Source organism: Rhinopithecus bieti, unplaced genomic scaffold, assembly GCF_001698545.2.
Source record: "Rhinopithecus bieti isolate Rb0 unplaced genomic scaffold, ASM169854v2 scaffold_76910, whole genome shotgun sequence".
NCBI classification, from domain to species: Eukaryota; Metazoa; Chordata; class Mammalia; order Primates; family Cercopithecidae; genus Rhinopithecus; species Rhinopithecus bieti.
Genome location: NW_016828387.1, coordinates 42,817 through 70,698, shown reverse-complemented (window position 1 = coordinate 70,698; position 27,882 = coordinate 42,817). Strand labels below are relative to the sequence as shown.

The window sequence follows — 27,882 nt, the reverse complement described above, 5'->3', positions numbered from 1 at the left end:
AATAACAAGATTCTAAAACATCCCAATATAAGGAAGCAAGCAAGCAACTACTTGAGAAGCAGAGTAGCCTTCCAAGCCCTGAGAATAGACACATATCAGAAATATGAGAGCCCAAGCTTGTGTCTATGTGATTAAAAAATTAAATGAACCCAAATTTATCCCTCCTTCATTACCCAGAAACTTATAATTCAGACATTAAAAAAATTCTAAAGGTTGCTCTTTCAAACAACCCCAAAACAAGTTTTTCAAAAATGAGTAGAAAACCACTGTTGATATAAAATATGATAAATATTTTTAATCAGTGTCCTTTAAAACATGAGGTATAAACTATTAGGGATATTATTAATAGTCATTTATATATTTGTCTCTTTTGACAAAACAGCACAGATCTAATTCGACTCCAGGGTATCTTAGAGTAAAAAGTTAACCAAAAGTATTTGAACAACTGCTGCCATCTCAATCAACTTCCATGGATTCATGTAAACGATGCAGGACCCAATACTTAAAAGCAGATGAAGTTAACCAGGAGCTTGTCCCAAAGTTAAATTCTACAAATCTGATGAGCTAAACATTGTTGTTCATCTGCAGGCAGGATCAGTGATATACTGAATTTTGGGAGTTCAATTTTGCAAAGAGAACCAAGTTATTTTTATATGACTCCAAATTTTAAAAGTGCCTATCATTTTTATTTTTTCCATTCTAATTAAATCCACATCTAATCCTTTCAATGTCACTAACTTTGAGGCAGCAAATCGCCCTTAATGTCTATATGTGTTATTTTAGCTTCAACCCTATCTATTAGATGAGTAGAATCTATTAAATGAGTAGAAATATTTAGTCTGTTGAAATATAAAGCAAAACCCAGTTCAGTGCAACTACAGTGAGACATTAATTTTATCATCCGATTATTTCTGTGGAGTGTTTTAAAGTTTCTCACCTCTACCTCTTTATATCAATGAATTTAACAAAACAATAAGATATATAATACTTGTATTTTGTAAATATATGTAGGATTTTAAAATTTAAATTTTAAATAGAAGGAAAAAGAAATATGAAAAAAGCAAGAAGAGAGATGAGAAACTGGCATTAATGAGGCATCTTATAAAATCACTATGAAGTAGGTATTGTTTCTCCTCATTGTACAAACGAGGAAGTTAAAGCTCAGAGCAGTAAGCTTGTCCAGGATCACAAACCTGGTAAATGGTGAATGTAGGATTTGAATTCAAGTATTTCTCACTCTAGGGTCTATGCTGTTTTGCCATTGTACTATTGCACCTGTATAAATCGAAAGCATGGTCAGAATTGTTATGGAAAGAATCTGTACATTATGTAATTGTCTCAACTCTATTTTGTGGTTCCTGTTGATGATTCCCTTACTCTGTTTTTATATTTTTAATCCTTGCTTTCTATGTGCCTTAATCCCATTGCTGTTGTGACATCTTTTTATTTCTACTATTCCGTTTTCCTCTACTTTCCTAGTTTTCAAGTAAACAAAATGTTTTAAATTTATAGTATTATTAGGAGCTTGACACTTGAACTTGACTTAAATGATAGATAATTCTCAAACTTTTAAAAAATTAATGATTTAAGAAATTTAAGTTCCCTTCAATGAGTCTCCAGAAATGCGTCCTCAAAATTCCACTGGCATTGATTTTTATAAAAATCGACAGTAAGACATGCTGTGCACAAGCAGAGGCAACTCCATTGTTTGGTTCCTAGCAACAGCTATTTATACTTCATTGTGTGTCATTTATTTCGACCTAGGAGTTCTTCCTACCCATACACAAAAGCAGTTCAACTCCAGCAGGTCTAACTCTTGTTTCTTCTTCTTATCTTTTAGAAGAAGCTCAAAGCACTAGTTAGGCCAATTAAGTGTACATTTACTCTCTGGGTCTCTATAAGACAGGCAAGAGCGAGCGGGGAGGCGAGGGGGTGGCTGATGGCAGCAGCTGAAAAGGGGTTGTTGTGGGTTTTTTTGCTTCCCAAAATGACTAGGAAACCAATTTTCAAATTAAACAAGCATTGAGAAGAGTGACCCTCATGTCTCAAATTCAGGAAAACGTACTCTCTGTAGACCCTGAATTTCTTCAACACTGGCTACAGGAAGGCAAGCTGTGTACCAGTCTTGCCATGCTTCCGTATGCCAGGACAGAGGACAGCAATGCCCACACGTTTGGCTCTTTCCTTAAATCAATCAGTGAGGTGCCTGTGCAGTGTTTACTAACAATAATAATTGACCGTTTTTATTCTCAAGCTTATTCTTTGCTTGCTTTGTTACAAAACAAAATGAAGCTATGCAATGTGCTTTTTAAAACAAAACAAAAACGATGCTATGCGCATTACAACCAATTAACCTATCATTGTAGGATTTAAGAGCTAGCTACCTTCCTGGTTTTAAACAGTAAAAATCATGAGCATCTTAACTGAAAAAATGAATTTTGCTGGAATTATGTGTTTGGAAACCTAAAAGAAGCAGTGTTCTCACTAACACAGAAAAGGAAATGGCCTCTCCGAAAAGAGAGAGGGAAGAGAAAAAAAAAAAAGGAAGAAAATATACAAAATGAACCTGGGAAGATTTTACTAAAATGAGGACAGGCTGTACAAGTACCCTTACTGTATTAACTACTGCAAAAGCCCTACAATTCCATCAGCTAATGAATTTTTAGTAACAGCTACCCAGAACAGCATTAACCTTTCATTTCAAATAACTTAGAACGTGTAAGGTACATGAGTGAACAGAGAGAGCAGACACACGGCATGGTAACAGACAAGACACGCTCAGCTGGCTGACCAGAATATGAATTTGGCAGTTTTGCCCCTGTCCACAGACAGACTGACCTTCCTTGAGACTTTTCTGGTTGCTCCCCTCAAGGCATTCCTTTTCTTTTAATGGTTCAAAATCCCCAGCAGTTAAAATCTCTGGGAAGCCCTGTTGCTGCTTCTTGGAGCTATCGATCATGGTGAGAGGCTTCTGGAGACAGGCAGCATCAAGCAGGAGAAAAGCTTAATTTGCAGAAGAGCGAAGTGTGGTGCTCAGAACACTCTGGTCCCTGGGTCCCTGGTTGCTCCCCACAATACCCCAATCACTGGCCAATTATATCTTTAAGCAGCTGAAGGCAGCCATTACCCTTTAGTTCCCAGCTTGACCCGCAAATACACTCATGCCGCTGGAAGCCCTTAACTCTCTCCCACATCGGGAGGCAGAGCCACACAGGCACGATTCTAAAATCCCACCCCTTTTCCCAGCCAGCCCCCTTTCCCTTGCCATTCCAGCTTCCCCCGCGCTGGGGACTTCAATCTGCAGTTTGATGGTCCGAATCATCTGACAAACACTGAGTCAAGCAGTTAAAAATAAATCTTCTAGTTGTTAAAAGAGAAGACTTTGCTGATACCTAAGAAGACAAATTGCTGCCTGTGGTCTCTCTCCCGCTCTCTATAAACACAGCCACAGGCTGTGGAAATACTTTATACTGGCCAGACAAGCACATCCATTACTCATTAAGTTCTCCAGCTACACAAACGGCAGTCTAGGGCATCTGAAGGAAGCGGCTCTTATCTCCGCAGAGGCACACACTGAATAAACATGCTACCAGCATATGTGAATGAAGACAGAGTCATTTCACTACCAAAGTTCTTTTGTGGTGTGCTTTGTGCTGCATATGGCTCTTCCTGGCAAAGCCGATGCTCTTTGTAATAGGGAAATGTACTGTAATTGCAGCTTTCTTCCTTTGGCAATTCAGACTCAAGCAGCAGTTTTCCTTAGTGCCACTAGTCGGCTGGGAGAGTTAACATCGCCATGATTTTTTTTTAAGGAAAATTCTCCTCCCATGCATTAAAAGCGGCAACACTGAGAGCTTCTATTTCATAACAGAGTAAACCAACGACCAGCCCAAGTTTAATTTTACATGAGCTATCAAGGATGGGCACCTCTCCTGCAAGTCACAGGCTGCTGTTCACTGTGTATAGGGACACTGCTGGAAGGAACTCTCTAGATACAGGAATTCCAGGCAAATGTGGAGATAAGCCTGTCTCCAAATACTCCAGATATCTATCTCTGTAGCCAAAACAATCTGATTTTTAAAAAAATGGTTCAAAGTGTGTTCCTTTGCAAAGAGTTCCCATAAAACCCATCAGAGGTTATAAGAGCAGTAGACTGTGAATATTGTTACATGAGGTTCTGTTTTGTCCACTTTTTTTTTTTTTATTAACTTCTAGCAGAGTGCTTGGAATATCAGGTGTTCTCAATAAACATTTGCAGCATGGTTGAGTGAATGAATTAAAGCAGAAGACAGTGTATCAGGAAAACTTCCTTTAATAATACCCAGAATTCTAAAGAAGTCCTGGGTCAATAACTAAGAGTCACTAATTTTAGATGAGCAACTAAGTAAGTTCTCTAAAGGAAGCACATTTTCTCTTTAAAAGAAAATATACAGACACATTTTAATCGTGCAGCTGATGAGACCCTCCTGTGGGATAAAGGCTTACATGTTTACAGACAGAAAAACCAATATTCTTTCCACCACTTAAACACAGGTGGGACTGGATGAAGTAATCTGTCCTTTGTCCCTGGTTCCAAGGCTGGTATGCACTAAACCCATATTGTTCTAGAAAGATTGCTATCTATCCTTTTTCAGCATCTCACAGGACATGCTTCTTGTCAACTGAAATTCCTTCTGAAGCAATTTAAGTCCATCCTTGGCAGTCCAAACCTTAGCAGGAACAAAGCTTATCACACTCTCAAAAATGCCCTCAAACGTTGTTACTATCTCTGACCCCAATGCTTGTATTCCTCTAAAGAAACTACTCCTGCACTTTTAAAGGAGTAATAAAAATAACCATAGTTCTTTGAGGACAGTCTTTAGGTGGGTCACTTAATTAGATGTTTTGCAAAGTTTATCTAATTTAACCCTCCACAATCTGTGTGGTCGCTATGATTATTTGTGTACGTTACAGACATTTTACACGCCAAGGCTCAAGTCACAAAGCTTGTAAGTAGCAGGTATGGAATTTAACCAGTCTTAGTTCTCCAAAGCCCAGGTCTGTCTGTGGCCTTGCCCTGCTTTCTGTCTTCTAGAATATGCTCCAGCTCCAGGTTTTAATTTCATCTTGAGACAGGCTTAACAGCAGAAGCCATGACTTTGATGGTCCCCTAGTAATTCTACTCCTGCTGAGAGAAAAGCAAGCCAACATAATCATACTAAAATGATTTTATGAAAACATTTTAATTACTCATGAAATAATAATAGCAGCCAACTTTATTTAGTGCTCACTGTATGCTACAGACTATATTATCTCATTTATCCTATTGCAAGACTTGTGAGTTCAACATTATTTTCCCGATCTACACATGGGAAAATGCAGGCTTAAAAAAATCAGTGGTGGGTCACGCCTATAATCCCAGCATTTTGGTAGGCCGAGGTGGGCGAATGACTTGAGGTCAGGAGTTTGAGACCAGCCTGGCCAACATGGCAAAACCCCATCTCTACTAAAGATACAAAAATAAGCTGGACATGGTAGCACATACCTATAATCCCAGCTGCTTGGGAGGCTGACGCAAGACAATCACTTGAACCCGGGAGGCAGAGGTTACAGTGAGCTGAGACTGTGCCCCTGCACTCCAGCCTGGGCCACAGAGTGAGACTCCATCTCAAAAAAAGAAAATCAAATACTTTGTCAGAGGTGGCATATCTTATAAGTGGTGGCCAGGATTCCAAAGCAAGCAGCTTGGCTCCAGGGCCTACATGCTTAATTACTTTGCAAAAAGAACAACAAAAACAATCAACTCCAACATTTTTTTTTTTTTAAATTTCAGGATGTTGCTTTTAAATTCTGAAAATGCCCAACTGTTTTAGACCACAAGCCTATAAATCTGAGTAGATGCACAACTACACCAGCCACTTTAAAATTCTTTACCATATCTGTGTGTGTATGCATCTTCAGTGTGTGTTAAATGGGTTTTTAAAAAGCTATCTTTTAAGAAACCTCTGCATGCTTATTTTTATATCTAGTAGATATCAAAATCCCAACAAGAAAACACATTATTCTGCTATAGGTTTATATCAAATGTTGTCTTTGTAGTTCTCAAAGAAAGTAATTTCTCTAGTGGTGAACGCACCTGAAAGAACATTTAGTTATTTAAAATTTTTTTTGAAATAATTTCGAATTTACAGAGCATTTCCCCCAGAATCATCTCTGAATAGGTTCTAACATGATACTTCTTTACCCTAAGTGTTCTAGTGTGTAATTCCTACAAACAAGGATATTCTCTTACAGAACCAAAATATAATCATCAATATCAAAATGATATTGATGATTGCTTAGTCAGTATAGATATATCAAATTAACATTGATAAGAAAAAAAGCAAACACATAAAAAGAGGAAACAAATTAACATTGATATATCCGCATTCAAATTCCACCAATTGTCCCAACAATATCATGTATAGTAAAAGGATCCAAACCAGGATCACATATGGCATTGAGTTCTTAAGTCTCTTTAGTTTTTGTCCATCTCTAACATTCTCTCAGTCTTTCTTCACTTATCTTTCCTTGAATTTTGATGATTACAGGCCAGTTATTTTGTAGTATTATCCTCAATTTGAGTCTGTCTGTTGTGTCCTTAGGAAGGTTCTGGTAATGCATTTTCAACAGGAATACCCCAGAAATAATGATGCAATATTTGCATCCCATCAGATAATACACAAATTCAAGTATATTCAGTAAATGTCTCAAAACTGATGATGTTTATTTTGACATCTTGGTACTGGCCAGATTTCTCCATGGCGAAATTATTCTTTTTGTATATAATTATTCTGTAGGAAGGTGCTTTGAGAACAAGTCATTGGTGTACTTGGCTAAATTATTTATCACTATGATGGTTGCCAAATGGTGAATTTGAAAACTCCATCATTCCCTCTTCATTTATTAGTGGCACATCCTGCTATAAGAAAAAAAAAATTCTCTTCACATGGTTTATGTTCCCTATTTACAGTCTCCTATTTCATGCAATAGCTTATAATCTGTGACTTTCATTATTTATTTTGATGCCCAAACTGTCCCAGATTTGGCTAGTGGGAACTCCCACAGTTCCTTACTGTCACAATTCTATCATTCTTTGAGCAGTTTCTTATCTTCTTACTCCCTGGCACAAGATGTCCCAGGCTCATCTTGTACTTTTTCCCTGCCTTGTTTAGAACCCAAGGTCTGAATGCTAGGTGTGCTCACTGCCGCAAGGGGGTCACTGTTCCCAGGCCTTCTCTGCAGACAGAGCTGGGGAACATGTCTGAGTTTATATGTATATGGATGTATACACACACATCTACATAACATTTATATCTCTATATATGAATGGATGTAAATATACATCTATATTTAAGTACATATGTCTGTATTTATTTTTATGTATTGAAAACCATGAGTTCATCCCAATGCCTTCAATTCCATTCCAGTGCCACAGGTTCACTTTTTTTTTTTTTCTCTGTATTTGTGGCCCCTTCTCCTACAGGAAGAAACCTGTCTCCCATAGCTTCTGCCCCTCCACTCATGGACACCCTGTATACATCACCACCACTGCCGTGGCTAAAACTGTGCACAAGCCTCTTCACCCTATACTGGCCTGCCTCCCCCTCTCCCACAGGGCAGCTGCCCAGCTCAGCCCCACACAATGCCTTTTCGGATGAATTAGGGAGAGATGGAGGAGACCTGCAGTATCCCTCAGTAGAAGAAGCCCACACCACTGTCACCTGAATTGCTTTCCAGTAGGTTTGCCCTTGTTCCTTACTAGATATGGTACATCATCTTCACTATCATTTGGCTCTAATGTCACGAGTGACATTTAACTTCAAATAATATGTGATGAAAGTCACTTCTGCTATGATAAATCTGCTTCCACAGTGTATGTTTGTATGCACACTGAAAAAGAGCTGTTTTAGTATGAAAGAGATGACCATAAATCAAGTCCATTTTCCCACCACCCCAAGCAGATATTTAATAAGTGTGAGAAAAACTGTATGGCTTAGAGAATAGGAACAATCCAAGAAAGTCTTCAGGGAATCAGAATACAAACAAATGCAGCTCAAGGGACTTACACAAAAACTTGGCAGAGTTAATATATGCTTATAAAACTACTGATAAAAAGAGTATTGCTGTGATGATACTGTACTTCACTATGAAAAATCCTGATAATATTTTCAACTGGGCAATGTTTCACAATGTAAAAACATTCAAGAGTAATGAATAAAATAATTAGTAACAAATGCAAAGAGACGGGTAAATACTGAGGCATACTTTTCTGGTAGCATTCTTGACACAAAGATTGAGTAAAGATGACCTTTTCTTTTCATCTTCTGTGTCTCAGTACTTGGTAATAGATCCTCAGCAGCTATTCACTCAAGTGAATAATAGTAAACTTTGCAACTTCCTTTGCAAAGGCTGAGTCAGAGTATTACAAAATCTACATAGATAATGAGATTGGATATATTTAGGAAGGAAAATTTCAGTCTAGGGTACACGTAAATTTTTTTTCCTAATGTTACCATATTTTTAGTAAAATACATGTTTGATCCATATTTTCTTCCTTTTAACTTTATAAACACCACTGTAAAATACTATACCTTTAGATCGTTACTAAATGGTTATGGTAAAATTCCAACTTTTAATTTAAATTTTTTTTTTTAAACAAAGAACAATTAAATAGTGTTATCTCTCAAATCAGATAGCATGTATTAAAAGTTCTTTACAGTTATCACTTTTAAAATATATATTGAAAAGTCCTTCATTTTATCACTTTAAAATATATACTGAACATACAGTACTTCAGATGTAAACAGATTAGCAAATTAGCCCCTATGAAAACCGCTGTTTCATAAGGAAGGATACATTTTTCTGACCTTTCTAGGGTAATAAGATTTTGAAGGAAAACATCCATGTTTCACAGTTAAGTACTGCAGCAGAATTGAACACCACAACAGGGCAAAACAGTCTGATCATTGGTTTGTCATTTGTGCTTGTTGTCCCCCACCCCGGAACAGACCGGCACACCAGCACATGCGGCACCTACCTCCCCGCCGGGTTTGCTTCACCCTCTCTGAGGACATGAAAGGCAGTGAAGGTTTTTCGGGGTTGGAATTTCCCCATGCATGGTCTCATGACTGGCCTGTGCTCGGGCTGAGGGAGAGTACTGTGTGGGACAAGGGAATGGCAGCATGGGCAGAGGATAGCTTGCGTGGCTCCTCAGACAGCCGTTCACATGATGGCAGCAGTGTGCAACACAAACGGCAGCAGTGTGCAACACAAGTGTTCTGACTACACTTGTGTAAGAGACTGGGGCCATTTGTCTCTTCCTGCTCAAATTGTTAGCATGAGTAATCAAGAAATGACAGAACATACTTTTATCAACTTAGAAAAAGTCATTCAAATCCTTTCTCCATTTCTAAGCTTTATAGTTACCTACATAAATACAACTGGCTACAAGATTTACAACAAAGAGCTTTCCTCAGATGATATGATCAGTCTTCCTCAAATTCTGAGATAACTTCCCTAGCTATGGATATTTGAAAGACTTTTAATGTCATTTCATCACCTCATTGATACAAATATGTCTAGACCTCATTAATGTAACTCACTGAGGGCCAATGTGCATTTACTAAGATCATTCTACGCACTGGGGACATGTTAGGTGTATGTGGGACACAATCTCTGTATCTTAAAGAATACAGTCTATAGCTTTTAACAATTTCTGACTGCCACTTTCTCCTCTTTTCCATTCTTTTGCTTTTATTAGAATGTTCTTTATACTAGTGCTTCTGTAATTATCTGTGGTTAAGAGAAATATTTTAAAACTTCCAATCTGCTGTAGATCAATATGTGGTCCCACCATGCACTGCTAGTATACTGGGTCACATTAGTTTGGTAATAACCAGACTAATCTGCACTCTGTTGAACAAGAGGAATCCACTAATCACGCACTTGAGCGTCTCACCAGTGTCGTGCTGCCGTCAAAGTTTCTAAACACTCCCAATTTCTCAAGTTACCTCACAGGAGAATAACAAAAAGCCTGTAGGATGGCACAGCACATGGACCACGCTGACTAGCACTGCTTTCTACTCATCGACTTCAGTCTAGTCCTCTGACCACTCCCCAGACTACTAGTTCATGCCCTACTTGCATCCTCTTGAGACTTAGTTTTAAGTCTAGGATAAACTATTTCAACCACTAAAGTCTTTCAATGTCTTGATATTCTGCCATTGCTCCTTGCTTATCCCCTGCCCACAAACGACTAATCTCAGTCAAGCAGTCAATCACAGAGTCTCAGGATTTGGTAGAACAAGCGCTAGGACATAAATTTCCCAAGTCCAAAGATGTATTTTTGGGTATTCATAAACTCCTTATGGAAATGTATGCAATTTGTTTTCATTTTGTTAACCTGGAAAAAAAAATCTCCTTGATCACCTGGATAAGTATTTTATAGTCAAGTGTTGTCATACAGTAACAAAACCAGACATTGTGAGAATGACATGTTTGAGCCCAGAGAAGGCAAAAAGATAGCCAGACTGTAATAGTTTGAACAGAGAAAAGGAATGGGATCTATGAGTCATGATAGCATAAACCAGTGCTAGAGCAGTAAGGACCACTGTCAGGTGTCAAGCAGCAATCACATTTATGTAAAAATGCATCATGTCACAGTAAGTTAATATTGATTTGAATTTCATTAGCATTGTGGATTTCTATAATTAATATGCAAAGTGTTTCAGTTTTGTCATTGTATAAGTGCTACTAAGTACAAGGAGTTTACACTTCATTCATTTATAATTGTACATAATTCAGCAATGTTATATTAACAAAAATTAAGTCATCTGGCTGGCGCGGTGGCTCATGCCTGTAATCCCTGCACTTTGGGAGGTGAAGGTGGGTAGATTTCTTGAATTTGGGAGTTCAAGGTCAGCCCGGGCAACATGGTAAAACCCCATCTCTACAAAAGAATTAGCCAGGTGTGGTGGCATGCGCTTCTGGTCCCAGCTACTTGGGAGGCTAAGGTGGGAGGCTCACTTGAGCCCAGGAGGTCAAGGCTACAGTGAACTGAGATGGTGCCACTGTACCCCAGCCTTGTCGACAAAGTGAGAACTTGTCTCCGGAAAAATACAAAAAAAATTCCCTGCCCCCCAACACACTGAAAAGTCAAACTAATCATCTAAAAACTGTTTTTAAAAGGTCTGTATATTACTTAAGTTTGTGAAACACTAGTCCACCGTATAAATATGGAGAGAGGAGATGCTACTGCTTGGCTTACACAACACTCTCTTAAAGTGGGAATTAAGCATTTGCCTTTGTTTACCTAATCTGACTGACTGTCCTATTTTATTATCTTGGGAGTTACGGCAAAGGTAGAGAACAACAAAAGCATAGCTTGAGAAGTTAAGGAGCCAAGATGACTACCAAATCTAGTATGAAGTTATGCCATGCCCTCATATAAACTCCAAAATGTTTCCTTCATCTCTTACTGACTTTGAATCTCCTGCACCTCTGTTCCATAAAGCATTTTCATTTTCCTCAAGATTACACTACGCTACCATCCTCATAGCTTTCTCACCAAGTAACTTGGGCCCCTAGATTCGCTACCAATATTGAGATCTTCAGACATAAATTCTACAACACATTCCCACTCCCATCCTTCCTTCCATCTTTGAGGAAGAAGTAAATTTTTTTCTTGCCATAGGGAATCCAGACAATTTGTTTAGGTCTGTAATCCCTCCTGCCCACTTACAAAACTGTGATCAATGCACTATACCTCTCCACTAGGATCCTTTGTGCCTACCAAGATATTTGCATTTTCCCTCAACTCCTCTTTTCTAATCTCCTAAGATTTGGACTTTCCATTTCTGCACCATCTCTCTTAATAATTTCAAACTGTGTACTGGCATCAACTATTAACTCTAAACACCCACCAATGCACATATACACATGCACACACCTTACCTCTGGTTCATGTACTTCTTGCTTTCTAAATAGCAGTTTCTAAATGAGTTTTCTTTTCTTTCTTTTTTTTTTTTTAAAGATAGAGACTTGTTCTGTTGTTCAGGCTGGAGTACAGTGGTGCAATTATTACTCACTGCACCCTTTACTTTTCAAGCAATCTTCCCTTTTCAACCTCCCCAGTAGCTGGGTCTACAGGCTCATGCCACCATGCCCAGTTAATCTTGTTTTTCAGTAGAGACAAGGTCTTGCTATGTTGCTTAGGCTGGTCTTGAACTCCTGGACTCAAGCAATCCTCCTGCTGCAGCCTCCCAAAGTGCCTAAATGAGTTTTCTTTCTGGAGTTCAGATATCCTTGATTTTAAGATTATATACTATACTTAAGACTAAATCATCTAATTTGAAGACAGGCTTTCGCTAGGTGGAAAAACAAAGATTAACAAACAAACAAAAACCCAAAACCTACAACAGCGAGTAATGGGTTAGCCTAGACCTCAGGTTGGTCCAGCTCTGGACAATGTACTTAAAAACTATGCCAAGCTATCTTATTCATCTCTGCAGTCCCAATACCTTGGATGCTATGACTGCTTAATTAATGCTGCCTCTATGAATAAACAAATGCCACTCAACTGACCAAACCTCTTCCATGCCTCTCCTCTATCTACCTAAGTCAGTCCACCCTTCCTAGCTTGGCATTCAAAGCCATCAGTGCGTTGTCTTCCACCTTCCTGACTAGCGTTATTAACTCCCTACCTTTTCCCTATGCTTCAGCTAATTCGAACTACTTGGTATTCCCTAATACACTCTGTATTGTCCTTGTTTTTGCACAAGTTTTTTCTTCCTGGATTTCCCTATTCCCTATCTCTGCCCATGGAAACTGTACTTAAACAATCTTTAAGAACTACTTCCAGTATCAGTCTCTTTCAGAAGCTTTCCAGATGTCTCTCTCCATGCCTGAGAGTCAGGTCTGTTCCTCTGCATACTCTGAACACTCATGATACCTGTCATCAGAGGACTCAGCACGCCATGTGATGACAATAATGAAGATGATGATGCTAGTTGTTACTGTTTATATGCCACTTACATTTTACAGCACTATATTTATGCATGGTGTTAAGTGCTTTACGTGTATTAACTCAAGTTTATTCCACTCAGTAGCTCTCTCTACTACTATCTCCATTTTACAGTGAGGCAATGAGAGGTGGAATCACTTGTCCAGCTACACAGCTTTTAAGAAGTAGAACAGCAGATTTTTTAACTTAGTATGGTTTCAGTCTAGCTTTGTTCAATGGGTTCTGTGAGGAAATTAAGCCCTAATACCCAAAGGCATCCACTGTATATAATAAATTCACTTCTCTTCTAAGAATCTAAAATGGTATTTGCTATGTCATCCTTGGGAGAACTGAGAAAACAGTCACAGAAATCACATTAGTAGGGTTTAATTCTCTGGGCTGAGAAAGGTTGGATGTGTTTAACCTTTTATACTTTCTCTCAACATCAACACTTGTCTGTATACTTTTTGCATTTCTGAAATCCCTTACCTCATCTTCATAAATTTTACAATCTTTGAGAGCTGGAACTGCATCTCATTTATCTTATTCCTATAAGATCTATTCCAGTGTTTTAGCAATTTTTACATGGTCAAGCTTCTCTTTAATTAAATAAATTCTTATATTTAGCAGTCCAGGCTAGTTGATAAGCATCTTCCTTATAATCAATCAACTAACAACAAAAACTACTTGTTATATATTTTTTGGTTGTATTTAAAAGACATCTCAAAATCAATTTTGCTGAGATATAATTTAAAGACAATAAGGTGCATCCATTTGAAGTATATAAATTAGTGAGTTTTGATGGAGGCATGCACCGGTGAAACCACAGTCACATTTAAGACACAGGATAATTTCATCATTCCTAAAAGATTTCTCTTGCCCCTTTGCAGTTTCCAGATAATCACTGATCTGCTTTCTATCACTATCAATTAATTTATCTCTTCTAGAATTTCAAGTAAATGGAATCATACAGTGTGTGGTCTTTTAAGTCTAAATTCTTTCCCTTAGCATAATGACTCTGAGACTCATCCGCATTGTTGCACCTCATAGGTGGTTGGTTCCTTTCTATTACTGAGTAATTCACTGTATGGATATACCATGTTTTGTTTATCCATTCATCTGTTTGATGAACATCTGGGTAGTTTTCAACTTTGAGCTACTATGAATAAGTCTGTTATAAACATGTCTATTAATCTTTGTGTACACATTTATATTCATTTCTTCTGTGTAAAGCCTTGGTCATGTAGAAGGTGTATGCTTAGTTTTTAAAGAAATTGTGGTTTCTTCAATATAAATTTATTGGCAGTCTTATTTGTAATAGCCAAAAACTGCAAACAATCATCTACCCATGGTGAATGAATAAATAAAAATAAGTAAATGCATAGAGGAGAATGCTACTCAGAAATAAAAATGAATTACATACAACAACAAGGATGAATCTCAAAATTATGCTGAATGAAGCAGACAAAAAGAACACATACCATGTATGATTCCATTTATATATGAATAGTTGCCTAGAGACTGAGATGGAAAGAGGAATGGATTACAAACAGGTGTGAGGAAGTTTCTAAGGGTGATGAAAATGTTTGTTGTCTTGATTGTGGTGATGGTTTCACAGTTGCATACATATGCCAAAATTCTTCAATTTGAATACTTTAAGTATGTGTGGTTAATTGTATGTCAATTATAGTTCAATAAATCTGTTTTTTTAAACCCATAATGGTACTTGTGGGAAGAGAGAAATTCCTATATGTAATACAATAACCCCGAAACAGTCTCTACTATTACAAAACTTTAATGCAAGAGATTATTTACCTGGGCTTCTAAACCATGAAAATGATTGAGCAGAACTGCTCAAAAGGATCTTAAAAAAGAAAAAAAGAAAACCAAAACAACAAAACCTATTCATCCATTCAAATAAATCCCACCTGTAATAACTGAAGAATGATTTCTACAGTGCACACTGATGGTATAACGCAATGAGCTGTGACTGACAAGCCTATACTATTTTGGTTAACTGATGTGTGTTACAGATCAGGATGGCAAAGGGGTGGTGATCCTGAAAACAGAAAATGTAAAATTCAAGTAAAAAAATTTGTATGTGACAAAGGAAGACACTTTTCTGGGGGGTGGGGAGTAGAGTCTCACTCTGCGGCCCAGGCTGGAGTACGGTTGCATGATCTCGGCTCACTGCAGCCTCCGCCTCCCAGGCTCAAGTGATTCTCCTGCCTCAGCCTCCTGAGTAGCTGGCATTACAGGCGCACACCACCAAGCCCTGCTCATTTTTGTATTTTTAGTAGAGACGGGGTTTCACCACGTTGGCCAGGCTAGTCTTAAACTCCTCGCCTCAAGAGATCCACCTGCCTCAGCCTCCCAAAGTGCTAGGATTACAAGCGTGAGCCAACAGGCCTGGCCACGAAGACATTTTTTTTTTTTTTTTTTTTTTGAGACGGATGTCTCGCTCTGCCGCCCAGGCTGGAGTGGGTGCCGGTCTCAGCTCACGCAAGCTCCCGCCTCCTGGGTTCACGCCATTCCTCCTGCCTCAGCCTACAAGAGTAGCTGGGACTACAGGCGCCCGGCCAACTCGCCTGGCTAGTTTTTTTTGTAATTTTTAGTAGAGACGGGGGTTCACCGTGTAGCCCGGATGGTCTCCATCTCCTGACCTCGTGATCCTCCCGTCTCGGCCTCCAAAGTGCTGGGATTACAGGCTTGAGCCACCGCGCCCGGCCACACGAAGACATTTTTTAATGCTAAAAGCTATATAATCAAAATGAAGCTATAACAGTATGACCATGCACCAAACAACACAACAACCACTGTTACAAAACAAAAAGGACAATAGATCAATGTGACACAGACACAATTAATAGGAGGCTTTAATCTGCCACTCTTAGCACAAGACACATGATGTAGATACAAAATAAGGATATATAAGGCCAAAATAGCATAATCAATAAAGAGATCTTATTGATGCATGTTGAACTGATCATCACACTGATAATAGTGAATACATCTTCTCAAATATACATGGAATTCCCCCCCCAAATTATATATTAAGTCACAGGAAAAACAAGTTCCATAAGGTAAAAAAAATTACAAACAACACTCTGATCTCAATGTAAAACCAGTATAATCAATAAAAACTAAAAAGGATTGTGTATCTTGAAATTAATTACATCTTCTATTAACTCATAAAAGGGAAAATACAATCTAAAATAGAAGAATTTCTTTAAAAAAATAGTTGTTTTGTATATCAGGACCTATGGCATGCATTTAAGCAGTGATCAGAGAAAATTCAAATCCGTAAACCATTATATCAATAAAAATGAAAGAATGAAAATAAAGTACATGACAAAGAGGAAAAAGATTAAAAAACAAAGAACAGAACCCCAGTGACCCATGTGATTATATCAAAAGTTCTATTTTACATGCAAGTGGAGTCCCAGAAGGATGGCAGAGAGAGAATGAGGCACAAGACATATTTGCAAAAAGAATGCCAGAAAATTCCATGAATCTGAATTTGAAAACATTTTGAATCTGAAAACATAAATTTACAGATTCAAGAAACCTGACTTCAAGTAGGGCAAATTCAAACACATACAGAATTCAGTAGCCTTCAGATATACAAATAAATAAGCAGTTAGAGATTATAATAGTGGAGAAAACTCCATTAATTATAGCAAATAAAGACGATAAAAACTCTTAGGAATAAACTAAACAGGAAACGTATAAAACTCCTAAAAACTACTGAAATAGGCTAGGGCAAAGAGAAAGACAGTCCTTGGTCTTGGATAGGATAACACATCATAAAGATGTCAGTTTCTCTAAGTTAATTTACAAATTTAGTGCAATCCCAGTAAAAACACCAACAAGCATTTTAATGGAGCTAAGGCAAGTTGATACACAAGTTCATATGGAAAAAATAAAAAAATCCAAGGTAAGCCAGAAAAACAAAAAAAAAAAAAGAAAAGCAATGTGGGGGGAGGGGCCTTATCAGAAAAGCAAACAAACAAACAAATTCCAAGAGGATCAGAGATCTGGGATCTAAATGTAAAAAAAGAAAACAAATCAAACCATATGAGTATGCTGAATAAATACTGATGGGATTCTTATGACCTGGACATAGGGAAAAGTTTTCACACTGTGACCCAAAATCTAGATGCAGTTAAAACAGGACTGATACATTTTGGCCACATTAAAGGAAAAACCCAAAAACACACTGAAGAGGAAAGGCTAATAGCCCAAATATGTAAATAACTCTAAAACTGAGAAGTTCAAAACCTGACAGAGAAATAAACAGATAATTCATTCTTTCCCTCTCCAAAAGATTCTGAAATGGTCCTTAAACGTATTGAAAAGAGGTTTACCCTTACTCATAATTAGAGAAACTGAACCCAAATTATACCAAACATTAGATGGTAAAAATGTCTGACAACACATTCTGTTTATTCCTCCAGGCTGTGGGGGAATAAACATTCGCTTACAGTGCTGCCTGGAATGCAAAGTGATGCAACCCTCTGGGAAAGCAATGTCTAACAAAACTACACACGCATTTTCCTTTTGACCCAGCAACCCTCTCTCTAGGAATTTACCTGACAGATACATCTCTGACATCATAAAAAAAAAAAAAAAGCCAAAAGTTATTTACCGCAGCAGTTTGTAACAGCAAAATCTTAGAAACAACTAAAATGTTCACACATAGGAGACTGGCTGAATAAAACTATGGTACAACCATACAATGGAATACTATATAGCTATTAAAAACAAGGAAGATCTTTACAAACTGGTATGAAGTGTTTTTCACAATACAGTGAGTGAAAAAAGCAAACTGCAAAATAGGGTCAATATGTTACTTCTTGTATGAGAAAGAGGAAATAAAATATAGCTGCTTATTTGTTGGGGGGAAGTGGTGGGGCAGGAAGGACAAATTAGAAATCAATGAGATTTATTACCTTCACTGGGTGGAGACACAGTGTAGAAAGGATGAAGGGATGGGAACGGGATAGGAGAGAAAGGTGAGGAGTGACACTTCTCTGAGGACATCTTTTGTATATTTTGACTTTCAGAACCTTATTAATATTTCAGGTACTCAGAAATGAATAAAATTAGCTAGGATAGAAGACAACCCAAATTTGAACATAAAATAAATGAATGCAACTGCATTTCAAGTAACATGAACACGCTGAAGAAAAGACAGAATCAACCTTAACAACTTTTGAATGCAGATTTTGACTATATACCTGTAGGCTAAAACCAAAAAGATATGAACAAATACTGAACTCCAGTTAGTAGGTATTTTTAAAACAGGTTTGCTGAGATATAATTTAGAAACCATAAAGTTCACGTTTAAATGTAACACATTTATTTTCACAGTGGAATAGGTTAGCAATTCTAAAACTACTTTATGTATATTCTAGAATTAAACACATAAAATATATTGTGGATAATGGGAGCCAGGTTCTAGGTTCTCACTGTCAGAAAGTGGAGTTACAAATACATAAAGGGGAAAGGCTAAAGGAACCCGGTGATGTAGGAATGAAAATGGAGTTATCACTAAGGATATCTGGCTTTTAATATATACAGTGATCGTTCCAGAAACAGAGATGTGTGTATATGCATTTTCTTTTCTTTTCTTTTTTTTTTTTTGAGATGGAGTCTCACTCTGACACCCAGGCTGGAGTGCAGTTGTGCAATCTCGGCTCACTGCACCTCTGTCTCCCACGTTCAAGAGATTCTTCTGCCTCAGCATCCCGAGTAGCTGGGATTACTGTTGCCCGCCACCACACCTGGCTGCCTGGGTCTCCCAAAGTGCTAGGATTACAGGCGTGAGCCACCATGCCCAGAGTATGTGTATTTTCTATTTCTGTTCAAGAGGATCTAGAAACAATGAACACATCTAGTTCCCAGATCTTAGTTTATAAATATTCTACTAAAAGGTACCACACTTTCTTCGAGAAATGGCTGGCTCCAGGGCTGGGGCAAGAAAAGCTCCGGTTGAGCCTGGAGTATTTTGTTGTGCCAGAATGCAAATAAATGCTCAGAGAATGATGTCAGGGCCTGTCAAAAGGACATAGAGGCTAGCTTGAAGGAGGTGGCCAAATCTGAGACACTTTGAGCATCAAAATAAATAACAGTAACAGAGTATAACCCACAGACTCCATGATTCTGTAATCATATAAGTTAATAAAGGGAGGAAGAATGAAAACTTTTTTAAAAAGTAGAATGTCATCTGTTAATAAACATAAGGAATGATGGAATTATTACCACTTAGCAATTACCCATATTTAATAACAAATTTTTTCAAGGAGACCAGAATACTGTAAATACTTTCAAACACCGTCAATAAAAGTATAAATAATATATTTCTAGAATAGAAATGGAAATGTATTCAAGAATCCAGAAACAGGTCTAAACTCTTTGACCCTATAATACCTATGACTATTCTAAATGAATATTCTGGAATATATACATATGATACATACTCTGATATATATGTATAATGGTTTATATGCAATGGTATTCACACCAGCATTAACCATAGCAGTAAATTCTAGGCATGATCTAAATGTTAATCAGGGAGTGATTTAAGTTATGGCACATTTATAATGATATTGTAGAGCCATTGAAATTAGGCTTCAAAATCAAAAAATAATTATTGAGTGCTTACAATGAGCCAAAGAAGTAAAAAGTTATTTTATTTCAAAAGTTTTTGTTTTTTAACAGACAGGAAAAGACAGGGTCTGGCTGTGTCACCTAGGCTGTGGTTTCAAGGGAACCTCTCTCTCGCCTTGTGAGTAGCTGGGACTACAGGCGTGTATCACCACGCCCAACTACTTTTGAAATTTTTTGTAGAGGAGTCTTGGTATGTTGTGCAGGCTGGTCTCGAGTTCCTAGCCTTAAATGATCCTCCTACCTCAGCTTTCCAAAGTGCTGGGATAGGTGTGAGCCACCATGCCCAGCTGAGAGGAATATTTAATAACATGGAAGAATGTTCGCTGTAAGGGTGACAGGAAAAAAGGAAGCCATAAAAACATGATCAGTACCATCTCCAATTAAGAGAAAAAATCATGACAAAATACTTGAAAATGTTACAGTGGTTATCTGAGTGGTAGGGCTTATAGTTTATTGAAATTCCTTGCCTTTTATCGTTCTGAATTTTATAAATGGTCTACAATGAACATGTGTTATATCTATGAGGAAAAAAGGCCAACCCCTAAAAAGACATTTTGTATGTTAAGATTTCTTTTTTTAATTAAAAAATTTTATTCATTTATTTTTATTGAGATGGAGTCTCACTATATTTCCCAGGCTGGTCACAAACCCCTTGACTCATGCAAGCTTCTTGCCCTAGCCTCTCAAGTAGCTGGAATTACAGGCATGCACCACCATGCATAGCTTACAATTTCTTTAATTGGTAACCCAAACTGTCTCTTCATAGTAACTGCCTGTGTGTAATTCACTTAAACAAATTTTAAGGTATTATAATTCTAAAAACTGATTTAAAAAATGATAAATTAGACTTATTTAAAACTAAAGTTTTGCTCATAAAAGATAATTCAAGAAAATGAATATGGAAGCCACAGATCAGAATATATTTGTAAAACACATATTTGACAAAGGATTAGGGTATATAAATCAAGGGTATATAAAAAACTCCAACATTTCATAATTAAAAGACAAAAACCAAGTTAAAAAAATGGGCAAAGTTAAAAAAAGGTGTTTTCGTGCTATTATGTTTTATGAAATATTCAGAATCGGACCTGAATGGGACTGACAATAATCTCAGAGTACAAACAGGCAGGAAAAGCAGAGAATGGATTTGGGGGAAAGAACGTAAGAAGGAGAAGCATGGATAATTTGTTCTTATTCAAATAAGGACATTTTAAGTAAACACTGAAGATGATACACTTGCTGGAGTCTTTAGAAAGATGTGTACAGATATCTGAAATATATCAAAAAATGACGGATGGTCGGAGGGGGATAGGTAAGTGAGTACACATGAGGTAAAACAAAGCATGTTAAAATATTAATGGCAGAATCCAAGTGGGGTGTACATGAGAGCTCATTTCTTTAACTTACTGTATGTTTAAAAATTACTATAATATAAAGTTGGAAAATATGAGCAAAAGATTTGGAAAAAATCTTTCACATGAATACTAATAAGCACATTAAAAAGTACTCAATATCATTAGATATCATGAAAGTGCAAATCAAAACTTCAATGAGATATCAATACACACCCACAAGAATGGTTAAAATGGAGAAGACTAACTTTGCCAAATACTGGTAAGAATGTGGCACAACTGGAACTCTCATACATTTATGGGAACATAAAATTATGCAGCCACTTTTGGGCATGCAGATTCAGAAAACTAAATATTCACCCAGCAACTCCTCTCCCACATATATACCCAAATAAATAAATACCTGTACAAGACTATTCATAGCAGCTTTATTCATACTAGCCTCAAACTGGAAAGTGTCCAGGTGTCCACTAAAAGGAAAATGAATAAACAAACTGTGATCTACTCATACAGTGGAATACCACTAAGCAACAACAAAGAAGGACTGATATATACAACATTAATGAATCTCAAAAACATGCTGAATGCAAGAAGCCTTATACAGGAGCACGCAATGCATGATTCTATTCAGATGAAACTTGAAACCGTAAAAAAAAAAAAAGATAAACCTACCAAACCACAACAATAGCTGTCTCAGAGGTGCTAGGGTAGAAACTGATTGGGAAAGAGCAGAAAAAAACTTTCTGGGGTGATGGCAATGCTCTATATCTTGGTAAATGTTTCAGGCACTTAGGCACATGCATATATCAAAACTCATCCAATAGTGTGCCTTAGATTTGTGTATTTTGTTATATATAGATAAGCATACACACACACACACACACATTTTATCTTTAAAAACGTAAACCACTGACCAATGGAACAGAATAAGAGAACTCAGAAGTGAGACCACACATCTACAATCATCTGATCTTTGACAAACCCGATACAAAACAAGCAATGAGGAAAGAATTCTCTATTTCATAAATGGGGTTAGGAGAACTGGCTAGCCATAGCCAGAAAACTAAAACTAGGCCCCTTCTTTCTTATACAAAAATTAACTCAAGATAGATTAAAGACTTAAATGCAAACTATAAAACCCCTAGAAGAAAATCTAGGCAACACCATTCAGGACATAGGCACAGGCAAAGATTTCATGAAGAAAACATCAAAAGCAATTGCAACAAAAGCAAAAATTGACAAATGGGATCTAATTAAAGAGCAAAATAAACTGTCATCAGAGTGAATACACAACCTACAGAGTGGGAGAAAATTTTTGCCATTTATCCATCTGAAAAAGGTCTAATATCCAGAGTCTACAGGAAACTTAAATTTACAAGAAAAAAAAAAAAAGACTAAAAAGCAGGCAAAGGACAGTATATGAACAGACATTTCTCAAAAGAAGACATTTATGCGAACAATAAACATCTGGAAAAAAGCTCAACATCACTGATCATTAGAGAAATGCAAATCAAAACCACAACGAGAAACCATCTCACGCCAGTCAGAATAATTATTAAAGACTCAAGAAACAACAGATGCTGGGGAGAAATAGGAATACTTTTACACTGTTAGTGGGAATGTAAATTAGTTCAACCATTGTGGAAGACAGTGTGGCAACTTCTCACAGACTAGAACCAGAAATACCATTTGACCCAGCAATCCCATTTTGGGTATATACCCAAAGGAACATAAATCATTCTATTATCAAGATACATGCACATGTATAATTACAGCACTATTCACAACAGCAAAGACTTGGAATCAACCTAAATGCCCATCAATGATAGACTGGATAAAGAAAATGTGGTACCTACACACCACGGAATACTATACAGCCATAAAAAGGAACAAGATCATGTCCTTTGCAGGGACATGGATGCAGCTGGAAGCTGTGATGCTCAGCAAACTAACGCAGGAACAGAAAACCAAACATCACATGTTTTCACTTATAAGTGGGAGCTGAACAATGACAATACATGGACACAGGGAGGGGAACAACACACACTGGGGCCTGTCAGGGGCGAGTATGGGGGGCCAGAGAGCATTAGGAAGAATAGCTAATGCATGCTGGGCTGAATACCTAGGTGATGGGTTGACAGGTGCAGCAAACCACCATGGCGCACATTTACCTATGTAACAAACTGACACATCCTGCATGTGTATCCTGGAACTTAAACAAACAACAAAAAGGTAAACCACTTTTGTACTTTACATAAGGATGTTCACTCTGAATTGTTTAGAGGTAAAGTGTACTGATGTTGACGTTCTTTTTTGAAATGCATGAAAAATTTTGATGGACTGGTAAGTGGATAAAAGAATACACATGTAATAAATCAAGTATAGAAAATGTTAATTATAGAATCTAGGTGTTTATTATATGGATATGTATTGTACAATTCTTTCAGCTTCTCTCTATGGTTGAATTGTTTCACAATAAGATGTTGGCAAGAAAAAAAAAAGAAAACCCACACAAAACCAAAAAAATTTCCTCCTCCACACACAAGGTATCCTTTAATTTCTGTAATTAGAAAGTAATACGTTATTCCATTCTTCTTCATTTCTAAACAGTAAGATTAACATGCACATTTGGAAGTGGCTGCTCTATTTTGCATAGAAAGCAAGTATTATACTTTCTTCTTTCGAAAAATTATGCCCTACTTCTTACTTTCAACTATGGGGAAGGAGAAATAGAAACATATGGCTCTCACTGCACAAATGCTGTATCTCTTGTCATTTCAAGTAAAACATCCAAAGAGGGTTAAATTACAAAACAGTATCTGAAAAACAGGGAATGCTAAATATTTTACAGAACAAAGTATACCAGAACTGAAAAGATACATATAACAGTAATCACAAATTCAGGTTTAACACTGAAGGCAAAGGCTGTTAACCATTTTACGGCTCAGAACGACAAGCTAAGAACTATTTTCTCTGAATCATCTAGTTGGATGAACATGGAGAAAGCAGGAGTGCTGGAAGATGATGTCACATGAACAAGGTTATAGGGATGAGATGGGGAAAGAGGAGGACAGTGAGAACATGTACAAGAAGGCAAAGAAAACAACATGTACAAAAATACCAAGTCCCAAGACAGAATAATGTATGGCAAAGAGCGAGTAGTACAGCAGGGCTGGAGCACAGGGTGTAGAAGGCAAAGGCGGCCGCATGGCTAGGCAAAGTCTAGGACATCACAGGACACACAGTCTGTAGGGTGTTTGGTCTTTATCCTAAAGGCAAATTGGTGTCACTGAAGAACTACAGACAAGAGTGGCGTGCCCAAATACATGCATCAGAAAGATCACTCAGCCATTTTTGGGGTGTAGAGGAGCATCAGACTAGAAAGGAACAGATCAATTAGCAGCCTATTCCAATTCTCCACGGCAGCAGAGATGCAAAAAGAACAGATCAGAAATCACATCTCAGATCATCCTTCTATGCACCACATGCTCCATCCTCAATTGGCTGTGAGGACTAAACTTTGCGGCAATATATCAAGCAACTGAATTCTCTAAACTTACAACCTACTAATACTAGATACAACCCCATCTGATAGGAAACTAAGCACTGGGACAAAAGATTCATCCTGGAAACTATGTTTCTAGGAGCCAAGATAGCAGCAACCATCTGACCTTTTCTGGCCTGGAAAAAAGTGCTAAAATCTGAAATCTGAAACCTGAAAAGAAAGGATGATGCAGTTAGAAATGTCAGGTAGTTTTTTTTTTTTTTTTTTTTTAATTTTGTCTTCAGCTCTTTTTTCCTTCTTCTACATGGAGTCAACCCTAACTCTCGATAATTATTTTCTTTAAGAAAGCAAAAATGCTCATAATTGAGCATCAGCTTTGGTGTCATAAAGATGTGGGTTCAGACAAATCCCAGTCTGCCACTTCCAGCCACGTGACTTTGGGTTTCCAAATCTCTCAAAGCTTCAGTTCCTATTAGTCCCTTATTTGTAAAACATAAAAGATAATTCTTATCCACCTTGCAAGATTACTGGGAGGATTAAATGGGACAATGCAAAAAGCACCAAGTGCAGTGCCTGGCACATGTGAAGCCACTAATAAAATTAGGTACCAAAGGAAAGGAAACTAGTCTATCAAAGGGATACCTGCACTCCCATGTTTATGGCAGCACTAATCACAATAGCGAAGATATGGATCCAAATTAAGTGTCCATCAGATGAACTGATAAAGAAAATGTAGTGTGTGTACACACCTGCCTCCCCCACAATGGAATATTATTCAACCATTAAAAAAGAATAAAATCCTTTTATTTGCAGCAATATGCATGGAACTAGAGGTCATTATATGTTAAGTGAAATAAACCAGGCACAGAAAGACAAATACTGCATGTTCTCAGTCACATGTGGAAGGTAAAAAAGTTGATCTTAAGGAGATAGAGGGTAACAGAATGATAGTTCGGAGGCTGAGAAGGGTGTGGGGGTGTGGGGCGGGTGCTGGGCATGGAGAGAGAGTGGTTAATGGTATAAACATACAGGTAGATAGAAGGAATTAAGTTCTAAAGTTCAACAGCAGAATAGGGTGACTTAGTTAACAACAATGTATTATATATTTCAAAACAGAAGAGAGGATGTGAAATGTTCCCAACACATAGATCCTAAATACCCAGACTTGGTAATTGCACATTCTCTACATGTAACCAAATATGACACCACTCCCATAAATATGTACAAGTATTATGTATCAAAAAAGGTATTCTTTACATTCCCTCTAGTATTTATGTTTTCTACTGAACACAAATAAGATAAAATAAATAAAAAAGTTTTTTTTTTTTTTTTGAGACGGAGTTTCACTCTTGTTGCCCAGGCTGGAGTGCAATGGCATGATCTCAGCTCACTGCAACCTCCACCTCTCGGGTTCAAGCAATTCTCCTGCCTCAGCCTCCCGAGTAGCTGGGATTACAGGTGCCTGCCACCACACCTGGCTAATTTTTTTGTATTTTTAGTAGAGATGGTGTTTTACCGTGCTGGCCAGGCTGGTTTTGAACTCCCGACCTCAGATGATCCGCCTGCCTCAGCCTCCCAAAGTGCTGGGATTACAGGCGTGAGCCACTGCGCCCGGCCAAAAGTGTGTTAAGTGCAATATAGATACATGTGAACTATTGGGAAAAATGGCTTCATGTGGCCTTGATCTTTCAGTAAGCAATATTACTGAACAGTAAACACAGCTGAGGCTTATATGTAACATAAATTGACAGGATAATGCTATAATGTTAGAAAATGTGTTGAAGATAATCACAGTCTAGGCTGCAATGACTTGATCTCCCTACAAACTAAAATATTTTCCTTACATGAGAAGTTGAATCACTTCTTTAGTCTCTTTAAATGGTCATACCTGACTTATTTCCAACTGGGTTTCAAGAAAATCTATCCAAAAGATATCAAACTGTAAAAAAAACTAGTATGAAATGAAAGAAAGCAGCTTTTGAATGCAGTCTTGATTGCATACCCTCAACGAGATACAGTCTAAGAATAAAAAGAACTGCAAATAAATCTTGACCTTAATAGGTTTGTTAGCAGTAGTAATATTGTTGGTGGTGTAATTCTGAAATGATTTTATATACTGTAGAATTGAGCAAATGAATAAATACGTTGATGTTTTGGGAATCAAGGTTTTCATTATAGGACAAAAGATAGACAAACAAGAACTGGGGGAAGCAGAAGAAAAAAACCCATGGTGTTAGATTGAAATTATATTTAGGATTTTTATTTGTTACAATATGCATGGAGAAAGGAATGCATCGTAAGTATACGATTCACTGAATTTGTAAAACTGATCACATCCACACAACTGGCATCAGGAAATCAAACATTTCCCGCATCCTAAGAGCTCCGGCCTTGTGCTTCCCTTCTAGTCACTTCCTCCTGACAAGTGTAACCACTATCCTGATTTCTAATACCACAGAGTAGTAGTTCAGCCTGTTTTTGTACTTTGTGCAAATGGAATCATATGGTATATACTCTTGTGATTAGCTGCCTTTGTCCAATCTTATTTTCATAAGATTCATGCATATTCTTGCAAGTAGTTGTAGTGTGTTCGTTCTCAATGCTATACTCCACTGTGTGAAGTATTCATTTAACCATGCTACTGCAGATGAGCATTTGGGTAGTTTACAGTCTTTCTCTACAACAAATAGTGCTGCTATGAGCAGAACAACCTAGAATGAACCATATAGAACTGCCGACGGTACAAAACACGGTAATGTCATATAATTAAAAAAAAAAAAAACCATCATCTTTTGGGGAAAGAGGGGAAACAGGGTCTTGCTCTGTTGCCCAGACTGGAGAACAGTGATGTGATCACGGCTCACTGCAGCCTCGACATCACAGGCTCAAGTGATTCTCCAGCATCAGCCTCCTGAATAGCTGGGACCACAGGCATGTGTCACCATGCCTGGCTATTAAAAAATTATTTAAATAATTTTTTTAGTCCAGGCGCGGTGGCTCAAGCCTGTAATCCCAGCACTTTGGGAGGCCGAGACGGGCGGATCACGAGGTCAGGAGATCGAGACCATCCTGGCTAACACAGTGAAACCCCGTCTCTACTAAAAAAATACAAAACCTAGCCGGGTGAGGTGGCGGGCGCCTGTAGTCCCAGCTACTCGGGAGGCTGAGGCAGGAGAATGGCGTGAACCTGGGAGGCGGAGCTTGCAGTGAGCTGAGATGCGGCCACTGCACTCCAGCCTGGGCCACAGAGCGAGACTGCGTCTCAAAAAAAAAAAAAAGAAAAAGAAAAAGAAAAAATAATAATAACAACAATTTTTTTTTTTTTTTTTTTT

The 27,882-nt window shown here is 37.7% G+C and overlaps 1 protein-coding gene across 6 annotated transcripts in view; it reads right to left on the bottom strand.

Annotated features, from left to right (window-relative positions):
- Nucleotides 1-27,882, bottom strand: part of MRTFB (myocardin related transcription factor B) — a 135,066-nt gene that overhangs the window by 81,998 nt on the left and 25,186 nt on the right. For 2 of the 6 annotated variants that reach the window (XM_017864533.1, XM_017864529.1), the window contains exon 1: nt 2,839-3,193. The exons of the other annotated variants lie outside the window; for them this stretch is intronic. In XM_017864533.1, coding sequence (XP_017720022.1) covers nt 2,839-2,959 — 121 coding nt within the window. In that variant the 5' untranslated portion in view covers nt 2,960-3,193. Of the gene's footprint in view, nt 1-2,838; nt 3,194-27,882 lie in introns of those variants that run through there. 6 annotated transcript variants of the gene reach the window in all.